Source organism: Oncorhynchus nerka, linkage group LG7, assembly GCF_034236695.1.
Source record: "Oncorhynchus nerka isolate Pitt River linkage group LG7, Oner_Uvic_2.0, whole genome shotgun sequence".
Taxonomy (NCBI): Eukaryota; Metazoa; Chordata; class Actinopteri; order Salmoniformes; family Salmonidae; genus Oncorhynchus; species Oncorhynchus nerka.
In genome coordinates, this window is record NC_088402.1 from 29,619,045 (window position 1) to 29,641,617 (window position 22,573).

General features: G+C 42.4%; 1 protein-coding gene across 1 annotated transcript in view; it reads right to left on the reverse strand.

Annotated features, from left to right (window-relative positions):
• The window catches only part of LOC115131432 (retinoic acid receptor alpha-A), a 141,822-nt gene extending 119,496 nt beyond the window's left edge, over positions 1-22,326 (reverse strand). The window contains exons 1-2 of the mRNA XM_029663154.2: positions 21,549-22,326; positions 3,279-3,427 (exon numbers count right to left, since the gene is read on the reverse strand). Coding sequence (XP_029519014.1) covers positions 3,279-3,427; positions 21,549-21,705 — 306 coding nt within the window. The 5' untranslated portion in view covers positions 21,706-22,326. The remainder of the gene's footprint in view (positions 1-3,278; positions 3,428-21,548) is intronic.
• Positions 22,327-22,573: the final 247 nt, after the last annotated feature.

Consider the following 22,573-nt stretch of genomic DNA (forward strand, 5'->3'; position numbering starts at 1 on the left):
TATTTGACCCAGATCTGGTGCATTGCTGTGAGCTGTGTTGAGTTGCTCTCTGTGGGGACAGTTTCAGAACCCCAAGAGGGATGATGTCACAAAGGTGTAGGACACAACTGTCTCATCTGAACAGCAGAGGAGGCAGCCTTTGGTTTGAGTTGTCTTGACTTTCAATGAATACCCATAAGAAGTAGCATAGCCCCCCTATAGCGCACCGCTACCACTGCATATGCATGTACTTATGGGAGCCCACATGTCTGCTCGCCATTTTACCAATTCAAATCCTCTCTCTTCAAGATATCAAACAAAGGCGAGCGTTGCTGGTGTCAGATGATGTAAATGAGTTGAGTGTGTTCTGGCATGATCACATCTGCCGTAGTCTGTGTCTTCTCTTCTGACGTGTCTCTCTCTCATCTGCTGTTGTCTCTCTCTCATCCCTCTCATTACATGTATACAGTACATATACACACATAGCACAAGCTGTGTGTGTGTTTGCCGGTGTTATTCGATCATTCACAGGGCAGTAGAGGACCCTTTAATATGAGGGAGAGAGAGGGAGAGGAAGAGGGAGATATATATAGAGAGAGGGGGAGAGATATAGATATAGAGACAGAGAGAGAGAGAGAGAGAGAGAACTTTAGCAGCTAAAACCCTACAGCTGCGGAGAGAGAGAGCACGCTCAATTGACTCTGTCCAATGGAGGTACTCGGTCCTCACACCCCATGACAACAATGCCCTCGCCATGGAGACAGGAATACAACAAGGAAAAAGCCTTAATCTCTGGCATAATCCCCCCGAGTCAAGATGTCACAGCTATTATACCATGAATTCTGCTACTGGCCACTCAGACACAGAGACAGAGACAGAGAGACAGAGAGACAGAGAGAGAGAGAGAGAGAGAGAGAGAGAGAGAGAGGGAGGTTTATGGAATTAAGTCACCCCACTACGTTAGGCCATTTCCGTAGAGAGCTAGCTGGCTGTTTCATTCTGTTTACAAGTTAAACCCCCATCTGTCCTTTTATTTCAGAGATGATACCATCTGCAGTCCAGTCAGGGTGCAGGAGTAGAAGGAATGTGCTTGACCCCACTAAATATTTAAGTTTGGTGTGTGTGATTACATGCATTTGTTTCCCCATATTTCTGTAGCTATGTTCTAATCTCAATGCATCTATATCTCCATGGTACTGTATATATTTGACATATGTCTGACTCTAGGTGGTATTATCAGGTCGTGGGGCTGGAGGTACGGGGTCACACCAGACCTAAGCTGGGCTTAGTTGGTAAAGCATTGCACTTGCAACACCAGGGTTGTGTGTTCGATTCCCATGGGGCACCAGTACGAATGGAAATGTATGCACGCACTACTGTAAGTCGCTCTGGATAAGAGCGTCTGCTAAATTACAAAAATGTTCAATGTAAATAGCGTTAGATTCATGGCTGGATAGGAGGGCCAGAGAAACCTGTGTTTGACCCTGACCCCTGTGAGAGAGTTGATCACCACCCTTCCCCCAGTCCTAAATTTCAGAAATTCCAGCCTTTTGATTACAGCAGGAGAGATAGAATGAAGATGCCTATTCAGCCTCCAGGCACACACTGGACTGGAGTGTCAACCACTGTATTATCTTATTAACACTTTGTTCTAGCTAGCTATTTGTGTAGGTAGCTAAACACAATGATGTATGTTCCGTATGCACACAGGTATATCCTTTAACTACCTCAATTGGTCCGACCAACCAGTGCTTCCGCACATTGGCTGACCGGGCTATCTGCATTGTGTCCCACCACCCGCCAACCCCTCTTTTACGCTACTGCTACTCTCTGTTCATCATATATGCATAGTCACTTTAACCATATCTACATGTACATACTACTTCAATCAGCCTGACAAACCGGTGTCTGTATGTTCCTCGCTACTGTTTTTCACTGTCTTTTTTATTTCTTTACTTACATATTGTTCACCTAATACCTTTTTTGCACTATTGGTTAGAGCCTGTAAGTAAGCATTTCACTGTAAGGTATGTTGTATTCGGCGCAGGTGACAAATAAACTTTGATTTACGTTGATATACTGTTTGAGCGCTCTGTATGTATGCAGTATGCACAGTCAGGTACAGCTGCATTGATAGACTGTGGGCAACATCAAACAGAGGTTTTTCCTCACCAAGTGACCTGACCAGGACAAAGTTTTCAATTCTGGTTAGGTCAAGTTGTGAGGAAAACATCTGGTCCTAGAGGTCTTCTGGTTGTGGTGTGTATGTTGATGGTTTCTTCCTAGGGAGTTTTTCCTAGCCACCGTGCTTCTACACCTGCATTGTTTGCTGTTTGGGGTTTGTGACATCGGCTGATGTAAAAAGGGCTTTATAAATACATGTGTTTGATTGATTGATTGTGGTTAGTATGTTGCTGATTGTGGTGTGTATGTTGATGCTTTTGGTGTGTATGTTGATGGTTGTAGTGTGTATGTTGATGGTTGTGGTGTGTATGTTGATGGTTTTGGTGTGTATACTGATGGTTTCGGTGTGTATACTGATGGTTTCGGTGTGTATACTGATGGTTTTGGTGTGTATGTTGATGGTTTAGGTGTGTATGTTGATGGTTTCGGTGTGTATGTTGATGGTTTCCGTGTGTATATTAATGGTTTTGGTGTGTATATTGATGGTTTTGGTGTGTATATTGATGGTTTTGGTGTGTATATTGATGGTTGGGGTGTATATGTTGATTGTTTTGGTGTGTATGTTGATAGTGTTGGTGTGTATGTTGATAGTTTCGGTATGTATGTTGATAGTTTTGGTGTGTATGTTGATGGTTTTGGTGTTTATGTTGATGGTTTTGGTGTGTATGTTGATGGTTTTGGTGTGTATATTGATGGTTTTGGTGTGCATATTGAAGGTTATGGTGTGTATGTTGCTGGTTGGGGTGTATATGTTGCTGGTTTTGGTGTATATGTTGATGGTTTTGGTGTGTATGTTGCTGGTTTTGGTGTGTATATTGATGGTTTTGGTGTGTATGTTGCTGGTTTTGGTGTATATTGAAGGTTTTGGTGTGTATGTTGCTGGTTGGGGTATATATGTTAATGGTTTTGGTGTGTATGTTGCTGGTTGAGGTGTACAGTGGGGCAAAAAAGTATTTAGTCAGCAACCAATTGTGCAAGTTCTCATCTTTTTAAGTAGGAGAACTTGCACAATTGGTGGCTGACTAAATATTTCTTAGCCCCACTGCATATGTTAATGGTTTTAGTGTGTATGTTGCTGGTTGGGGTGTATATGTCGGTACGGAACGTTGACTTACCTTGCAGCCCTCGCAGGCGCTGACACCATAGTGGTACCCCGAGGACTTGTCCTGGCACACGAAGCAGGGCTTGTAGACGCGGGGCGGGGCCAGGGGGGACGGGGGACTTGGGACCAGCTCCTCAGAACTGGTGCTCTGGGTCTCGATGGCTGCAGAGACACAACAGAAGAAGATGATTAGTTCTTTATTAGTCCCAGATGGAAAAAATGTTTTGTGGAAAGAATAAGAGGGATCATGTTTTAGTATGGAACCGGATGGTAATGGTAGAGCATTCAAAACCCATTTCCTGAGTGAGTGAACTAAAGGTACTGAATGAACTGAAATACGGGCACACAGTAGCAAATCGTTGGCATGCAATTACTGTGTCCACATACTCATCCTACAGTGGTTCTGAGTGGCCACTTTATTTCTATTTTGATGTTACTGGAACGGAAACACAAAGATTGTGATATTTAATGAGTTCATATAGAACCTCCAGAACCCTGGAATGAGTTCTCAGAACAACCCTAGTGGTCTGACTGATACAACGGTCATTCAGAGTGAACAAAAGCAAACTTTTGAGCCAGTGGATTTCTTTGTAATTGGTTTTGAAAAGTCCACCTGTGGCTTGACTGAGTAAAGGTTGAAAAAATAAATGCTATTAAAGTGGCAATTGCCCATGATTACTTCATGTTATAGCCTTTCAACTTTTAATAACTTCTCTGGTTTTCCAGAAATCCTGGGTGGAATTCTCCAACTGGGATTTTGAGAAAACCAAGGAATTGATTGAAAGTTGACAGAATTTTGCTACCCTACTCAGGAATATATGTAGCTTGCTCAAGGGCCTGACCGTCTATAGATCTATCTGCATGGAGAGTTGAGCAGATCAGAGCAGTGTTGGTTGGTTTGTTGGTTGACTGATTAGATTATATTCTTCCATACTTCATCAGCTTAAACTCAATAATACATCTATTAGCGAGCAACCCCTCAATCTGTTTCTGGTCCTTGGCCCCATGTGGAATTCAACTTATTATGTTCAAAATGTGTTCTGGGTCAATTTGACACTTACAGTAGATGGGTCAAAAATGGGTCACATTGACCCATTGTGTGTGTGTGTTTCTGTGTGCTTGTCCATGTTTGTTTACCTGTTATATTGCCAATCTCTTTGGGATATATAAAGGACAGTGTGAGTGTAGAACTATCATGCCGGTGAATACTAGTTCTACTGCATGATGCATAGTGACCTCTGCTTCCCCTCTGGTGAATCAATCAGACTTGTTATTTGTCAATCAAATCCCAAAGCAAACAGAAACTAGTGCAACTGGCTAGTCAGTTGGAGTGAGTCACTTTGCTATCGTCTGTATATAGTGTGTTGCTGATAGTAATCAATATCGTACTACGCACACATCTCTGATTAATGTTTTTGTGCTTGTTTAGTGCTTGTTGGTCCAAATATTCATTCAATCAGTTGAGTCGCTCTGGATAAGAGCGTCTGCTAAATGACTTAAATGTAAATGTAAATGAGTCTAAATAAATGAAAACAAGCAGCATTAATGTTTTCTCTCTGAAGTGCAAACACCCTCTTCCTAGAACCTGGTATAACTTATGAGGACAGAAAGATGTTTGTTTTTATTGAAGTCAGGTCAGCTAGCTGTGTGTGTGTGTGTGTGTGCGTGCGTGCGTGTGTGTGCGTGCGTGCGTGCGAGTTTAAATGTATTTGGCTAAGGTGTATGTAGACTTCCGACTTCCACTTTATAACCATGGTAGCAATTGAAAGGGAACAGTTTGGAGATTATGGAGAAATGATTAGACCAAAGGTGAGGACACAACAATAGCAGAAGCAAAATATGGGGTAGGTGCAACATAAAGTAATGACAAGGGTTTGAGTGAGAAGACTAACTGGTGTCTCCAAGTGGCCACACCTCTACAAAGTGTTCACAGTTCCTAAGTCATTTCTATGCACTTCAACTATAAGGTGTTTTTTTTTAGTCTTCAACTATAAGCTTCTTTCTTTGAGCTTTCCTAGCTGTGCCATTGAGGAACTAGAGCAATGTAGTTTTGTTTGGAACACAACTCTGCATCCTCACCATAACACAATTACACAATCTAGAAATGGTTCATTAGAAATTGCAATCTGGGTCAGGTGGTCATCATTTCAAGGCTTGTTCTATTGCCAACATGACTTGCGAAGTTTTAAATACGATATTAGTGTTAGGCTTTCGCAATACAATTCAGGGAAACGGGTCATAATTTGGTGTGTACATTTGGACTCCCAGGTGTTTTTCTTGCTTGTATGACATCAGAGGTATTTATTATAATACTCAACGTCTCATCTTTCAAAATACTATCTTCTTAAATTTACAGCATTTCCTTCCCTCAGACAACAAAACATTTGCAAAAGTTGCCGGGTACGAGTGTAAAGGGCTACATAAGAAACTTCTGTATTTTATTGCAGAAATGTCTTCAGGGTTTCAGTTTTCTCCTTTCAATTTTTTTTATTTAATATTTTTATTTCACCTTTATTTAACCAGGTAGGCCAGTTGAGAACCAAGTTCTCATTTACAAATGCGACCTGGCCAAGATAGAGCAAAGCAGTGCGACAAAAACAACCCTAATGGTTGGAAGTAATACAGAAATGTACCACTTTATTTTTGTTGGTCAGCATCTCAATTTGGTGTGGGGTGGGGTTATATCAATTCATTCAATTGTATTTTTAAAGTGTCAAACACTTGCTATAAGACAGTAGATTGCTGAGACATGACCTGTTTATGCAGGTTTTACATGGTCTAATATCTGCCAGGGGGGAGATGATAGTTTTCTTTTGGATAGCCTGTCTTTTCCTCTCATTCCCTGAAATACAATCTGTTCACTCAAATATTTCACTGTCAATTTCTTTTATAAACCCACTAATTAAATATATGGCCATAAATGACATCAAGGACTTGCTTTCTCCTTGGTAATATTCTGGTGACAAACTTGGAAGACACACTTGCAACACAGTCAAGTCTTTAGTTCCACATTACAGGCTAAAGTGACAAATTACAGATTATTTTGGAGAAATTACAGTACCATGGGTTAGTTATATCAATATTTGGTAGTAGTTTTAATGGTTTATTTGGCTTTACCACAAATTGGCATTGCATTTATTTGCAGTGCTGCCATTTACTTTCCACTCAAGGATTGCTCCAGCAAAAAGGCTATCACGGTACCGTTGGCTTTGGGTAATGTGGGAGATGGTGGGTAAAGTTATAAGCTAGCTAGTTGTGCTAGCTAGCTAGTGTAGCCTATCATGTGATGCACAGAATGGCAGATCGCTAGCTAAATACATTTGGTTATCAAAAGTAACTAGTGGAGTTGTGAAACAGTTGTTTATACTTTGGCTAAAATCTAGCTTTTAGACTTCTTTATTTAGCTATACAAACAAGCTAAAACTGCACACCTCTGAGAACAAGCCATCTCAACCAACTGACTGCTAATTATGCTAGCTAGCTAAATCAAGGGCGAGGGAGGGTGTGAGAGACAGCCGCATGAGCTCAGCCATCCACACAAAGAGACGAGCGTGCAATTACTGAACTGGGAACAATTTCACGCTGTGAGAAATGTTACATGACATCACAATCACAACACATTCAGAACAATTGGGAATTATTTCACTCTGGGAAGATTTTTACATGACACTCGGCGCTGCCTATTTGAAACTCATGGTTGGATCTGGGAGTGTGGCTACCTGCAGACAGGTAGAGCACATAAAGGCAGATGCATTTCCCCCCTTCGATGTTGTGTGTGTGTGTATGTGTGTTTGATTGTGTGTACGCGTGTCTATGTGAGTGTGTCTCTGTGTGTGTGCGTGTACAGCACTATATATCGGGCGCTGGGGAGCTTTTTCTCAATTTTCTGGGTGATTAAGCTTTGGCTCTGCAGCGAACTAACTTCACCACATGTTAACATACCTACACACCAGCACCATTACGGAGACTAAAGACCAGCGACAGACAAGACGAACCAAGGGGTGGGAGCAGTGTGTGCATGTGTGTGTATCAGTGTGCATGTGAGAATACTCTGTGTGTGTGCGTGTGTGTGTGTGTGTGTGTGTGTGTGTGTGTGTGTGTGTGTGTGAAAAATGTCTCATAGCTTATCCTGCTGAACTCTTAGCCCCCTGCTGAACCAGCCAGCATGGTCAAACAGGAAAACACACCCGGCCTGGAGGACGAGGGAGGGAGGTCAACCTCTGAATGGGGGAAAGAATTAAGTGAAAAGACAGAGGCTAAGTCGGGAAAGAGCACTGTTATGGCTATGGCTTGCTGTGCGTGGTGAAGTAGTAGTAGAAGAATAAGGGTCCTATAGGTCAATAAAAAAATCATGTGTGGGCCAATCAACCATGTCTATCCTCACTATGTCCACCTGTCCCTACCTGCTGTCCACCACATTGTCCCCATGCTAACAGTCAGATAGACAGATGACCAGTGATATGAAAACAATCAGGACTCTTCACCCACATGGTCTAAAGACCTCACAGATGGCTAGGAGGGAGGTACCTAAGGCAAGATCTGTCCCCGAACACACACACGCACGCACACACACACACACACACGTGCACACACCATTTAGCACAATTATGTCACAACAACATGGAATCAGGACATGAACGGTTTCTACACTGTACTCATGAGACCACAGTTACGTCAAAATGATTGTTATACTGCAGCGATCCATTTACAATGGCCCTACTTTTAACAAACAGAGAGAGTAAATTAACAGGAAGAACGAGACAGGGAAAATAAAAAAAGAGATAGGGAAAAGAGAGAAATATGGAGATGGGTAGAGAGTGAAAGACAGATGCATTTCCTGAGTTCCTGGGGTTAGCCTGTTGTGTGTTTGGGCTATACTAAGAGGAAGCTGTGATGATGTACCCGTGAAGAGGTGGAGAGGTGGAGAGACAGGCACTGGGCAGAATGGGAAGAATTAGGGGATATACTACACCTAAACGCTGGCCTGAATTTATACAGTTGAGGGCACTGCTAACAAAAAAATTCTAAAACCCAAGCTATCGCTAGTAGACACTAGAATGCCGTGTGGCACGAGGAAACTGTCCTACCAATACCACAGTACGGCCTAACTTACTAGAGCCACACATGGCCATCCAGTTCCCTCCACAACCCCACCTCTCCCCTGGCCGTTTATTCAAGCTGGAAGTGTTTTTCTCCCCCTCTTCCTCTGGGTTTTCTGCAGGAGCACGTAGCTCACACAAACAGCTCACATACACCAGGCGGGTGGAGAAAGAGAGTCAATAGGAAACGGTCGAAGTTCACCCAAAGTACACCAAATTAGAAGCAGCTTTGCAGTGGGAGGGAGACAGAGCAGCACTGACTGTAGGGCTGTAGGCTGTAGTACACATTTAATTCAGAAGGTTATCTATAATCCCTTCTTTAACCTCTCTGGGATATGTGGGACGATAGCGTCCCACCTAGCCAACAGCCGTGAGAGTGCAGGGCGCCAAATTCAAAACAACAAAAATCTCATAATTAAAATTCCTCAAGCATACAAATATTTTACACCATTTTAAAGATACAATTCTCGTCAATCCAGCCACAGTGTCTGATTTCAAAAAGGCTTTACAGCGAAAGCACCACAAACGATTATGTTAGGTCACCATTAAGTCACAGAAAAACACAGCCATTTTTCCAGCCAAAGAGAGGAGATCAAATTAATCACTAACCTTTGATGCTCTTCATCAGATGACACTGATGACACTGACTTCATGTTACACAATACATGTATGTTTTGTTCGCTAAAGTGCATATTTATATAAAAAAAATCTCATTTTACATTGGCGCGTTACCTTCAGTAGTTCTAAAACATGCGGTGATTGTGCAGAGAGCCACATCAATTTACAGAAATACCCATAATAAATGTTGATGAAAAGACAAGTGTTATACATGGATATACTTCCCCTTAATGCAACCGCTGTCAGATTTTTTAAAACGTTACGGAAAAAGCAAACCATGCAATAATCTGAGTCCAGCGTTCAGACAACAAAGCAGCCAAAAAGATATCCGCCATATTGTGTAGTCAACATTAGACAGAAATAGCATTATAAATATTCACTTACCTTTGTTGATCTTCATCAGAATGCACTCCCAGGAATCCCAGTTCCATAATAAATGTTTTATTTGTTCGATAAAGTTCATCATTTATGTCCAAATAGCTTCTTTTGTTAGGGCGTTTGGTAAACAAATCCAAACGCGCGTTCAGGTCCAGCCGAACGTCGGATGAAAAGTTCTATTACAGGTCGTAGAAACTTGTCAAACTAAGTATTGAATCAATCTTTAGGATGTTTTTATCATAAATCTTCAATAATGTTCCAACCGGAGAATTACATTGTCTGTAGAAAAGCAATGGAACGAGAGCTAACTCTCTCGTGACCGCACGTCACTAGCCTGTGGCACTCTGCCAGACACCTGGCTCATTCCCCTCTCATTCGGCCCCACTTCACAGCAGAAGCCTGAAACAAAGTTCTAAAGACTGTTGACATCTAGTGGAAGCCTCGGAAAGTGCAATATGACCCCATTTACACTGTATATTGGAATGGCAAAGAGTTGAAAAACTACAAACCTCAGATTTACCACTTCCTGGTTGGATTTTCTCAGGTTTTCGCCTGCCATATGAGTTATGTTATACTCACAGACATCATTCAAACAGTTTTAGAAACTTCAGAGTGTTTCTATCCAATAATACTAATAATATGCATATATTAGCATCTGGGACAGAGTAGCAGGCAGTTTACTCTGGGCACCTTATTCATTCAAGCTACTCAATACTGCCCCCCTGTCACCAAGAAGTTAAACACTGACTGGAAGAGAAGATAGAAACTATAAAAAAAATATGTATGCCTTGTCTAGAAAAAGATGAGGAAAAAGTACTTTTTGATTAGGAGAGAGAACGGTGGAAACAGACGGCAGACTGACACTGGTCATGGGGTGCTGACAGGTGGGGGATGCTGAAAATTCACAGGGAAACGGTCTGTCTAGTCAGATTTCAGGATGGCACACATCAAGTGCAAAAGTGTCTCCCAGTAGAGGGAACCAATCAAACTGCATCTAAAAGAGCCACTGAAACTGAATGGTGCTGACAGACATGGCAGATCTGCATTTAGTTCCTAAGCAACTTTGTAGTATTTTTTGTGTTATTACATACAGCCGGAAATAACTTTTGGATATCAGAGCGGTGGTAACTCACCGGCAATACGACCAGGAATATGACTGTCCTGAATTTGATCCTTTCTTCACACTCTCCAGGGCAATTTAACTTATCCCAGAGGCTGCTACAAGACGTCACCGGCGGAGAAGAGGTATTCTGAGTGGAATTCTAGTCCAACTCAGGAGGCGTGCACATCATCCACCGCTCCTGAGTATATTACTCGCTAATGTTCAGTCTCTGGACAATAAAGTAGACGAGCTCAGGGTGAGGATCTCCTTTGAGAGACTTCAGGTACTGTAACATACTCTGTTTCACAGAATCACTGTTCCATTCTATACACTGTCCCATTCTATACAACCAGCTGGGTTCTCAGTACATCGCGCAGACAGGATTTTTTATTTTTTTTATTTTACCTTTATTTTACTAGGCAAGTCAGTTAAGAACAAATTCTTATTTTCAATGATGGCCTAGGAACAGTGGGTTAACTGCCTGTTCAGGGGCAGAACGACAGATTTGTACCTTGTCAGCTCGGGGATTTGAACTTGCAACCTTTCGGTTACTAGTCCAACGCTCTAACCACTAGGCTACACTGCCGCCCCATAAAGAACTCTCCGGGAAGAAGAAAGGCAGTGGTGTATGTTTCATGATTAACTACTCATGGTGTGATTGTGATAACATACAGAACTCAAGTCCTTTTGTTCACCTGACCTAGAATACCTCATCATCAAATGCCAACCCTATTACCTCCAAAGAGAATTCTCTTCGGTTAGTTACAGCCGTGTATATTCCCCCTCAAGCCGATACCATGACGGCCCGCAAATAATGACTTTGGACCTCATGCAAACTGGAAACCACATATCCTGAGGCCGCATTTATTGTAGCTGGGAATTTTAACAAAGCAAATTTGAGGAAAACGCTACAGAAGTTCTGTCAACACATTGACTGTAGTACTCGCTCTGGTAAAACTCTCAACCACTGCAACTCCCAAGCCCTTCCGTCTGAAAAATCAGATCACGACTCCATATTGCTCCTCCCTTCCTATAGGTAGGAACTCAAACAGGAAGTACCCATGCTAAGGTCTATTCAACGCTGGTCTGACCAATCGGAATCCATGCTTCAAGATTGTTTTCATCACGTGGACTGGGATATGTTCCGGGTATCTTCTGAGAATAACATTGATGTATACACGGAAGCGGTGACTGAGTTCATCAGGAAGTGTATAGGGGAACCAGAAACCGTGGATAGATGGCAGCATTCGCGCAAAACTGAAAACACAAACCACCGCATTTAACCACTGCAAGGTGACTGGGAATATGGTTGAATACAAACAGTGTAGTTATTCCCTCTGTAATGCAATCAAACAGGCAAAACGTTAGTACAGAGACAACGTGGAGTCACAATTCAACGGCTCAGACAGGAGACGTATGTGGCAGGGTCTACAGACAATCACGGATTACAAAGGGAAAACTAGCCACATCACGGACACCGCCGTCTTGCTCGCGGACAAGCTAAACACCATCGCCCGCTTTGAGGATAACACAGTGCCACCAACGCGGCCCGCTCCCAAGGACTGTGGCTCTCATTCTCTGTGGCCGACATGAGAAAGAAATTTACGCGTTATCCTTCGCAAAGCTGCCGGCCCCTCCGGCATCCATAGCCGCATCCTCTGAGCATGCGCAGACCAGTTGGCTTGACTGTTTACGGACATATTCAGTCTCTCCCTATCCCAGTCTGCTGTCCCCACTTGCTTCAATATGTCCACCATTGTTCCTGTACCCAAGAAAGCAAAGGTAAGGGAACTAAAGGACTATCGCCTCGTAGCACTCACTTCTGTCATCATGAAGTGCTTTGAGAGACGAGTTAAGGATCATATCACCTCCACCTTACCTGCCACCCTAGACCCACTTCAATTTGCTTACCGCCCCAATAGATCCACAGACGATACAATCGTCATGACACTGACCTATCCCATCTGGACAAGAGAAATACCTACGTAAGAATGCTGTTCATTGACTATAGCTCAGCATTCAACACCATAGTACCCTCCAAGTTCATCATTAAGCTTGGGGCCCTGGGTCTGAACCCTGCCCTGTGCAACTGGGTCCTGGACTTCCTGACGGGCCACCTCAACTTCCCTGATCCTCACCACATGGGTCCCACAAGGGTGTGTGCTCAGCCCCCTCCTGTACTCCCTGTTCACCCATGACTGTGTGGCCACATACGCCTCCAACTCGATCATCAAGTTTGCAGACGACACAACAATAGTAGGCCTGATTACCAACAATGACGAGACAGCCTACAGGGAGGAGGTGAGGGCCCTGGGTGAGTGGTGGCAGGAAAATAACCACTCCCTCAACATCAACAAAACAAATGAGCTGATCGTGGACTTCAGGAAACAGCAAAGGGAGCACGCCCCTATCCACATCGACGGGACCGCAGTAGAGAAGGTAGAAAGCTTCAAGTTCCTTGGCGTACACATCACTGACAATCTGAAATGGTCCACCCACACAGACAGCGTGGCAACCTCAGGAAGCTGAAGAAATTTGGCTTGGCCCCTAAGACCCTGACAAACCTTTACAGATGCACAATTGAGAGCATCCTGTCGGGCTATATCATCACCTTGTATGGCAACTGCACTGCAGAGGATGGTGCAGTTTGCCCAACACATCACCGGGAGCACACTGCCTGCCCTCCAAGACACCTACAGCACCCGATGTCACAGGAATGCCAAAAAGATCATCAAGGACATCAACCACCCGAGCCAGGGCCTGTTCACCCCACTATCATCCAGAAGGCAAGGTCTGTACAGGTGCATCAAAGTTGGGACCGAGAGACAGCTTCTATCTCATAGCCATCAGACTGTTAAATAGTCATCACTAGCCGGCTACCACCCGGTTACTCAACCCTGCACCTTAGAGGCTGCTGCCCTATATACATAGACATGGATTCACTGGCCACTTGAATAATGGAACACTAGTCACTTTAATAATGTTTACATACTGCTTTTCTCATTTTATATGTATATACTGTATTTTAGTCAATGCCACTCTGACATTGCTCGTCCTAATATTGATGTATTTCTTAATTCCATTCTTGTACTTTTAGATTTGTGTGAATTATTAGATATGACTGCACTGTGGGAGCTAGGAACACAAGCATTTCGCTACACCCACAATAACATCTGCTAAATATGTGTATGTGACCAATAAAATTTCATTTCATTTCATTTGAAGGCCAACAGCTTCTAAATGGGACTAGATAGAGGTGTCAGGGTTAGGCACTGGACCTTGGTTTGAACCACTGAAGGGCACTATGTTTGGATCAGAGGTTCATGTCATGTGACTGTTGCTAACCTCCAAGCCACCCTCCCTGCCTTGACCTTTGGGCGCCCACCCTGTGACCTGTTGAGGTTAAAGGCAAATTGGAAACAGTGGATGTATAAAGAGCCAGAGCTCTCACTTTCCTGAGCGATGCAACAAGTGCGAGGCACTTCAAAGCTTTCATAAAGTGAAACAATAAGCTAAGACAGACATAAAGAGAGACGAGGGGGAAAGAGAGACAGAGCGAGAGAGAGAGAATGTTCAAATAGAGAGAGGAATCGAGAGGCAAAGAGAGAAATGTGATATGATTCTTTTTAATCCTTTCTTAGAAATAAGAGCCTGACGACGTTGTTATGATTCTCCAGTCTACGGCAGGCACATTAGGGGGTAATTTGAACCACACGTCAGCTCTGGGGATGTAGGAACACACACACACTCTGGAGTTGTTAGAACATGTCAAGATGTCTGATTTTGTTGCAAGTTATACTTTGGAACCTTAGCAGTAAAGGAGACCTGCATTAGACAGGCTACTAATCTCTGAGATAGAGACAACCCAGCAAACAGAGGACATTCCCAGAACATTAGCTAAGATTCACATTAAGTTATTTTAAACTAATGAAACATTTGGGAAACCTTTAAAGAACAGAAAAATGTGTTCTGATAATATTCTTGCAACATCAGGCAAATGTTTTATACAATCATTGTTTAATCATCAGCACGACTGAACATTTGCCGCAACTTGACAAATGTTCTGAAAACATTCACAGAAACAAATTTGGTTTGCTGGGAAGTTCCTCAAAAGAAGTCTGGAAACCCCTTCAGTCTAATGGTTCAGTGGTTCTACAGCAAAAATAGACAAATCCATTTCCTGCTAATTGTTTCATTTTTAGCAGTAATATAAAAGTGAGTCACCATCCATCATGTCAGAGTGACATTTGACAAATGTAAGAGTGAAATAAAATAAAAGCACTCTTCCTTTACCAATGTAGTCCGTTGCTTCTCTCAATGGGAATTTCTTCCTCGGGAGGGTAAGTGAACTGCATCCAAGATGTCCGACCATTGTCTTCAATGTAATCTACTCACATTCGCCGATTCATGGACGTCTATATCTGGGTTGCATACGATTTACACGGCCCAACTTCACATACGCATTAGCGCGAGCAACCAAAAACATGGCAAACCTTGGATGAATATAAAATGCTAATATCGTCAGCTGTGAGTGATGGGGGGGAATCGGCCTAAGCAACAATTATATGAAAAATTCAGTGGATCTTTTGTGCACAAAGATGATGACTAAAGTGTCTTATTAGACATTTTCAAATTTGACTTATCTATGGAAATTGTCTTTCTGGGCCAGATGTCAGTTAAACTGCAGTACCGAAGCATGATTGTAGCAGTCGAAACCGTGCTTCCAGATCAGAACCCTGGCCCCTTAGGTGGCATAGCCTGGTCCCAGATCTGTTTGTGGTGTATAGCCAAATCCTATGGTCATTGTCATTGCCAAACAGAGAGAATGGCCTGACAGATCTGGGACCAGCGGGCAGTAGTGTGGTGGTGGTGTTCCAGCACCAGCGTTGTTTCAAAGTTGTTACCCTTCTTTTATCCCCCCCCCCAACCTCTTAGTTGTCCTGTCACATACCTGCAAAATCAGCTTGGTGTGAAAGCTGTGATCATGGTCTTTCATGTCCCTATCTGAATCACATTAACCTTAAAGAGAAGAACAGGGACAGGACCTAATTAACATATCATGCTGTTATCTCAAGCATGGTCTGTCTGTCTGCTCGTTGTTTACAACAAAGGGAGAACTTGGCATTGGACATTGTTGTTCAGCTTCAAGGATGTAACTGCAGAGAAAACATGAGACTGTTGATACATGTGTATGGGAGCACACACGTGTACACACACACACACACATACACACACTTAAGCATGCAGGCACACACAAAAACACGTGCATGTGCACACACACAAACACACACACACACTTTATTAACTATTATGCCTGCCCATGTCATACATAATCCATGCAATACAAATCAGTATTACCTACTTCACTAGAAGAATAAGATGACAAAGGGATGAGAGTCAACTAACCTCAGAAATATCTGAACAAGTCATTTTACCATCCATTTTGTGCTTTACTTGACAATGGCTAGCGCTTAGACCCTTTAAGTGAACGTGTGAATCGTTTCAATGTTGGTATTCAAGTCCTGAAAGGCTTTGGGTTTACAGCTTCCAATGCCATATGGACTACAGACAAAGATAAACCATTCATACTGTATTGTCGTGTAGTGTTATACCCGTATGACTATCACTCCTGTCAAAGGATTCAATACATAAAATATTCTGAAGTTTTTCAAAGACTATCCTTATATTGTAACATTGAGTTTATTTTTTATTTTTTTGCATTCACCAATAACCTTGAATTCTATAAGCCTATACATAATAGTACCTATGGTAACTAATATACTGCACATTACTGTCCTGATATCCATTCTATAATGGAAAACAAACAAACACAAAGAACAATGTCCATAATATAAAACTAAGCTGTGAATTTAGAAAATATTTCTGTTTTAGTGCATGCATCAAACTTCATAATATCATCACACACACAAACACCTTCTCATTGTATCCTTCGTACAACCATTTGTTTTCCTGCTCATTCTAAAAAAAGAGGGCTTATGTGTGTGTATGCGAGTGTGTGTGCTTGTGCGTGCCTGTGTGTGTTAACAGAGCGCAGCTCATAGTGAATAGATCGAATTGACACCCTTGGGGCTTCCATTGCACTGAATAAATTCATTAATAAAAAACTAAGTTTCAATGACCTCTCTAGGAAGCTCTTTAAATTAAAGTCCAATTTAAACGGGTCCTTATTTAAACATGAAAGGGGGCAGAGCGTTGCAAGACGAGTGCAATGCCACAAGGCTAATGTGAATGTAGTCTATGCATATGAAATAGTGGGGGGAAAGAAAGATTGCCCAATCGGTTCAACCTTGTTTTGCTACATTGCCTTGGTGATGAATACAAGCAAATCTGTTATCAGGATAATTTGCAACACACACACACACATACATACACACGTGCACACACACACACCCTCTGTGCATGAATGGAAAATGGTTTTCTAATTGCATTGAAATGCTAATCAAAGGCACCTTGTGTGTGGTGATTAATGAACATGATGAGTTACTTATACTTTAATGTTCAAGATGATTTAATTACGTAGAACACACACACATGCACACACACACATACACAAGCACGAACACACAGTGGTGTACTGAAATGACGAGAAATGATGACCTTTTCTATTAGTGATCACACCACAGTGACAAGATAATAGTCTTATCAATCATGAACGGAACACTGCACTAGCTACTACACCTGGAGACTATTATAAATCTATGGAATACAGTTATTGCATTCCCTCTATTCTCTCATGTAAGGCATTCACACAAAGGCAAACACACACATACCTGTCTTATACATAGGATACACACAGTATGCACACATAGCAGCTCAGCTAAACCATCAATTAAGATGACCAAATGTAGGTAGAAACTATAGGATTTACGTGGGATTAAATCTGCTTTGCCAGATAAACTAATTTGCTATAATTTATGGGGCATACAAATGCAAAATATAAACAAATCTAATTAAACAAATAAACAGAGGCTATTCATGTAAAACCAATGTAGCCTACTGTAGGAGCGCAGTGAAATGGGGTGAGTAGGGGGTGAATAGTAGCCACCTTCTCCACTTTCGCTGTTACTGATAAGGGCCACTTCACTGTGATTTGTGCCTGTAGAGCAAACACTTCCTGGAAAGTGTAGTGACGTGACCGACAGTACAGCAGTGCTTAACATTATCTGCTCTTCAGTCATCATACTATCAAAATAAACCAAGTAGGGGGGCTTAAACAAACACTTGTATTGCCAGGAGATCACGCCTTCTCAAGAAGCGGAGTGGAGGGGCCTCAGGCAAACACACACAGATAAGGCAAGTATTCCATAAACTAAGGTTATTATCGGACTGCAAACCACTGACTTCTTCTCATCACTGTGTGATAGGACAGAGAGACTAGCCTACTTCTCTGAGTGAGTGAGTAAAAAAAAAACATGTTTAGCAATGTTCTGCGTATGGAGTGTGTAAAGAGAGTGAGTGAATGTGTGCCATCATTCTTGTCAGAAAAAAAGGGGCTGTCTCATAGACAGCATTCGGAAAGTATTCAGACCCCTTTACTTTTTCCACCTTTTAAAAAAATTTTTTTTACGTTACAGCCTTATTCTAAAATGGATTAAACTGTTTTTTCCCCCCTCATCAATCTACACACAATTCCCAATAATGACGAAGCAAAAACAGATTTTTTGAAATGTTTGCATATTTATATCAAATTAAAAACTGAAATATCACATTTACATAAGTATTCAGACCCTTTACTCAGTACTTTGTTGAAGCACCTTTGCAGCGATTACAGCCTCAAGACTTCTTGGATATGACGCTACAAGCTTGGCACACATGTATTTGGGGAGTTTCTCCCATTCTTCTCTGCAGATCCTCTCAAGCTCTTTCAGGTTGGATGAAGAGCGTCGCTGCACAGCTATTTTCAGGTGTCTCCAGAGATGTTAGATCGGGTTCAAGTCCGGGCTCTGGCTGGGCCACTCAAGGACATTCAGAGACTTGTCCCGATGCCACTCCTGTATTGTCTTGGCTGTGTGCTTAGGGTCATTGTCCTGTTGGAATGTGAACATTTGCCCCAGTCTGAAGTCCTGAGCACTCTGGAGCAAATTTTCATTAAGGATCTCTCTGTACTTGAAGCAGAATTTCATCCAAACTTACCCTAGTAAAACTGACTATCCTACCGATCCTCGACTTCGGCGATGTCATCTACAAAATAGCTTCCAATACTCTACTCAGCAAACTGAATGCAGTTTATCACAGTGCCATCCGTTTTGTTACTAAAGCAGCTTATACCACCCACCACTGCGACCTGTATGCTCTAGTCGGCTGGCCCTCGCTACATATTCGTTGCCAGACCCACTGGCTCCAGGACATCTACAAGTCCATGCTAGGTAAAGCTCTGCCTTATCTCAGTTCACTGGTCACGATGGAAACACCCACCCGTAGCACGTGCTCCAGCAGGTGTATCTCACTGATCATCCCTAAAGCCAACACCTCATTTGGCCTCCTTTCCTTCCAGTTCTCTGCTGCCTGTGACTGGAACGAATTGCAAAAATCGCTGAAGTTGGAGACTTTTATCTCCCTCACCAACTTTAAACATCTGCTATCTGAGCAGCTAACCGATCGCTGCAGCTGTACATAGTCCATCGGTAAATAGCCCACACAATTTTACCTACCTCATCCCCATACTGTTTTTATTTATTTATTTTTCTGCTCTTTTGCACACCAGTATCTCTACCTGCACATGACCATTTGATCATTTATCACTCCAGTGTTAATCTGCAAAATTGTAATTATTCGCCTACCTCCTCATGCCTTTTGCACACAATGTTTATAGACTGTTTTTTTCTACTGTGTTATTGACTTGTTTGTTGTTTACTCCATGTGTAACTCTGTGTTGTTGTCTGTTCACACTGCTATGCTTTATCTTGGTCAGGTCGCAGTTGTAAATGAGAACTTGTTCTCAACTAGCCTACCTAGTGAAAAAGGTGAAAGGTGAAATAATTATTTATTTTTTAAAATCAAGGATCTCTCTGTAGTTTTCTCCGTTCATCCTTCCGTCGATCCTGACTAGTCTCCCAGTCCCTGCTGATGAAAAACATCCCCACAGCATGATGCTGCCTCCAGAAGTGACGCTTGGCATGCAGGCCAAATATTTCAATCTTGGTTACATCAGACCAGAGAATCTTGTTTCTCATGTTCTGTTAGTCCTTTAGGTGCCTTTTGGCAATCTCAAAGTGGGCTGTCATGTGCCTTTTACTGAGGAGTGGCTTCTGTCTGGCCACTCTACTATGAAGGCCTGATTGGTGGAGTGCTGCAGAGATGGTTGTCCTTCTGGAAGTTTCTCCTATCTCCATAGTGAACCCCTGGAGCACTGTCAGAGTGACCATTGGGTTCTTGGTCACCTCCCTGACCAAGGCCCTTCTCCCCCGATTGCTCAGTTTGGCTGGGCGGCCAGCTCTAGGAAGAGTCTTGGTGGTTCCAATCTTCTTCCATTTAAGAAAAATGGAGGATACTGTGTTCTTGGGGACCTTCAATGCTGCAATTTTTGCTACCCTTCCGCAGATCTGCACCTCACCACAATCCAGACAATTCATTCAAATTTAGGGATTGGTTTTTGCTCTGACATGCACTGTCAACTGTGAGACCTTATATAGACAGGTGTGTGCCTTTCCAAATCATGCCCAATCAATTGAATTTAACACATATCTAAAAACCTGTTTTCACTTTGTCATATTGGGGTATTATGTGTGGATTGAAGAAGAGAAAAAAAGTATCTTAATCCATGTTAGAATAAGGCTGCAACGTAACAAAATGTGGAAAAAGTCAAGGGGTCTTAAAACAGGTCTGTCTATAGCCTTGGAGCAAGCCCTTCAAAATGAACCTTGTTGAAAAGTTGGAGAGAGAATATAACCCATATGTATGTTTATTTATTTTCACTTTTGTACTTTAACTATTTTAACATAGTTACAAACACTGTACAAAGACATAATATGACATTTGAAATGTCTCTATTCCTTTGAAACATTAGTGATTGTAATGTTTACTGTTCATTTTTTATTTCACTTTTATCTACTATCTATTTCACTTGCTTTGGCAATGTAAACATTTAATGTAAACATATGTTTCCCATGCCAATAAATCTCTGAATTGAATTGAGAGAGTGGGAGAGAGAGAGAGAGACTTGCGAGCATGCTCTACGTCCTGGGGTTATAGCCGCCCCCTGTCATCGCTCTTTTTCTGGGAGGGAGGGAAGTGTCAAGGCACAGCCTGCCCGTGTTTACTCTGTGCATTCCTCCGCCCAGTGTAGGAACCAGGAGATCACATACTGCTTGCGTCCCAAATGGCACCCTATTCCCTATAGTGTGCAGTACTTTTAACCAGGGCCCTATAGGGCTCTGGTTTAAAAGTATTGCACAATGTAGGGAATAGGGTGCTATTTGAGATGCAGCTACTGAACATACATCAGCCTGCTGTAGAGAGATGTTTCCACCTCCAGAATTTACGACCCAAGTGTGTACAGATGAAATATGACATGGCTAGGACTAGGAGGAACGCTACGCTTCAAACACAGGGCCATGTCACAGTGACAGGACAAAAAAAGTGTTGAGTTGTTACAAATGAAGTCAATGGCTGCTCTACAAGTCATTTGAGATATAAGAACAATTTATGTTTTAAAGAATTATGGACAATAAAGTATCTATTCTATTATGTTCTATTCTTGCTTGTGTTTAATTCTCGAATAAGTTATCTAACTAGTTACTTAACACTCAGACACAGGTATGCCCTACAACACTGTTTATGGCACATTAGGGTGATTTAAGGGGCAATGATGGGGGTCACAAGTGTGTGTGTGTGTGTGTGGTCATTAAACGCATCAGAAGAGAGGAAATGAGAAGACAGGAAACACTGTGAGGAGGGGTGCATGGGCACAATATAAAGAGATGATCAAAGAGATTAAGTGGACAAGCCACGCACATCATGGCTATTATAATTGCATTATGTCATTATTATGATAGGGTACTGTTATGAAGCTACTAGGCTGTAGGCTGTAGACACGTGAAATGAAAGGGGAAAAAAGTTAACCTACAATGTGCGCTCCGGCGGTGTTGCCAGTCTCTCTGAGCGAGCCCGCCGAAGCACGCTTTCAGTGCCTTCTCTTGTAGCATGCACGAAGAGGGACTCGAAGTGTAGAAATCCAACATTTGTCCCGGGCTCACCGCTAGCAAATCCATACAATCAAACATGATTTCCCTTAGTCGCAAAAGTCTGCCTGTTATTGTATCCCTTTAAATATAATTTAGGTGTGGATAATAATCGCGAACATAAATGCACACAACTCCATCAAAGTCTGCCCCTTTATGGCACGTAAAATATTGGTCTTCTTCCCAGACTATGTCATGAATTATGACAGACAACACCACTAAAAACTTGTAATTGACCCAAATGATGATTTGCCATTTTCCTCTGGTGTCCGGTTGTTGAGACGAAAAGGTGTAAGACAGTCAGTCACCTACGTAACGTTCCAACGCGTGTCAGCCAATCAGTCACCTCCGTAACGTTCCAACGTGTGTCAGACAGTCAGTCACCTCCGCAACGTTCCAACGTGTATATACTTTATTTTTTGCACAGCCCGGTCCAGTGCGCTTAACAAGCTCCTCGCTCGAGCCCGCCCTACTGAAAATATGTTCTTATCAATATTACAGATCGCGTTTTTAATCCATATCTCCCCGTTCGGATGACGAATGGGTTATCCTGCCTCCATGCAGCTCATTTCATTCTAGTTTGTTCACAGAGAATGAAAGATTGAATTGCCTAATATATGCGAGTGAACTTTCTATGAACCCATCCGAGACTGCTAACCTTCAAATGACCCAACCAGTCTGACATCACCAAGTCCCAGGATTCTCACACACCGTGCAGCGCGAGCATACAACCAGCAGCAGCAGCGCGAGCCAGGCTGAAAGAAGAAACGCAGGCAGCTCGAGCTCACCGCGCATAATATTATTTTCCCTCGAAAGAACACGATACACGATATTTTCGTGCGATAAAAACACATTTCTAAATTCATGAATCAAAGTAGCTCACTTAGATTTGTTCACGATCTAACCAACC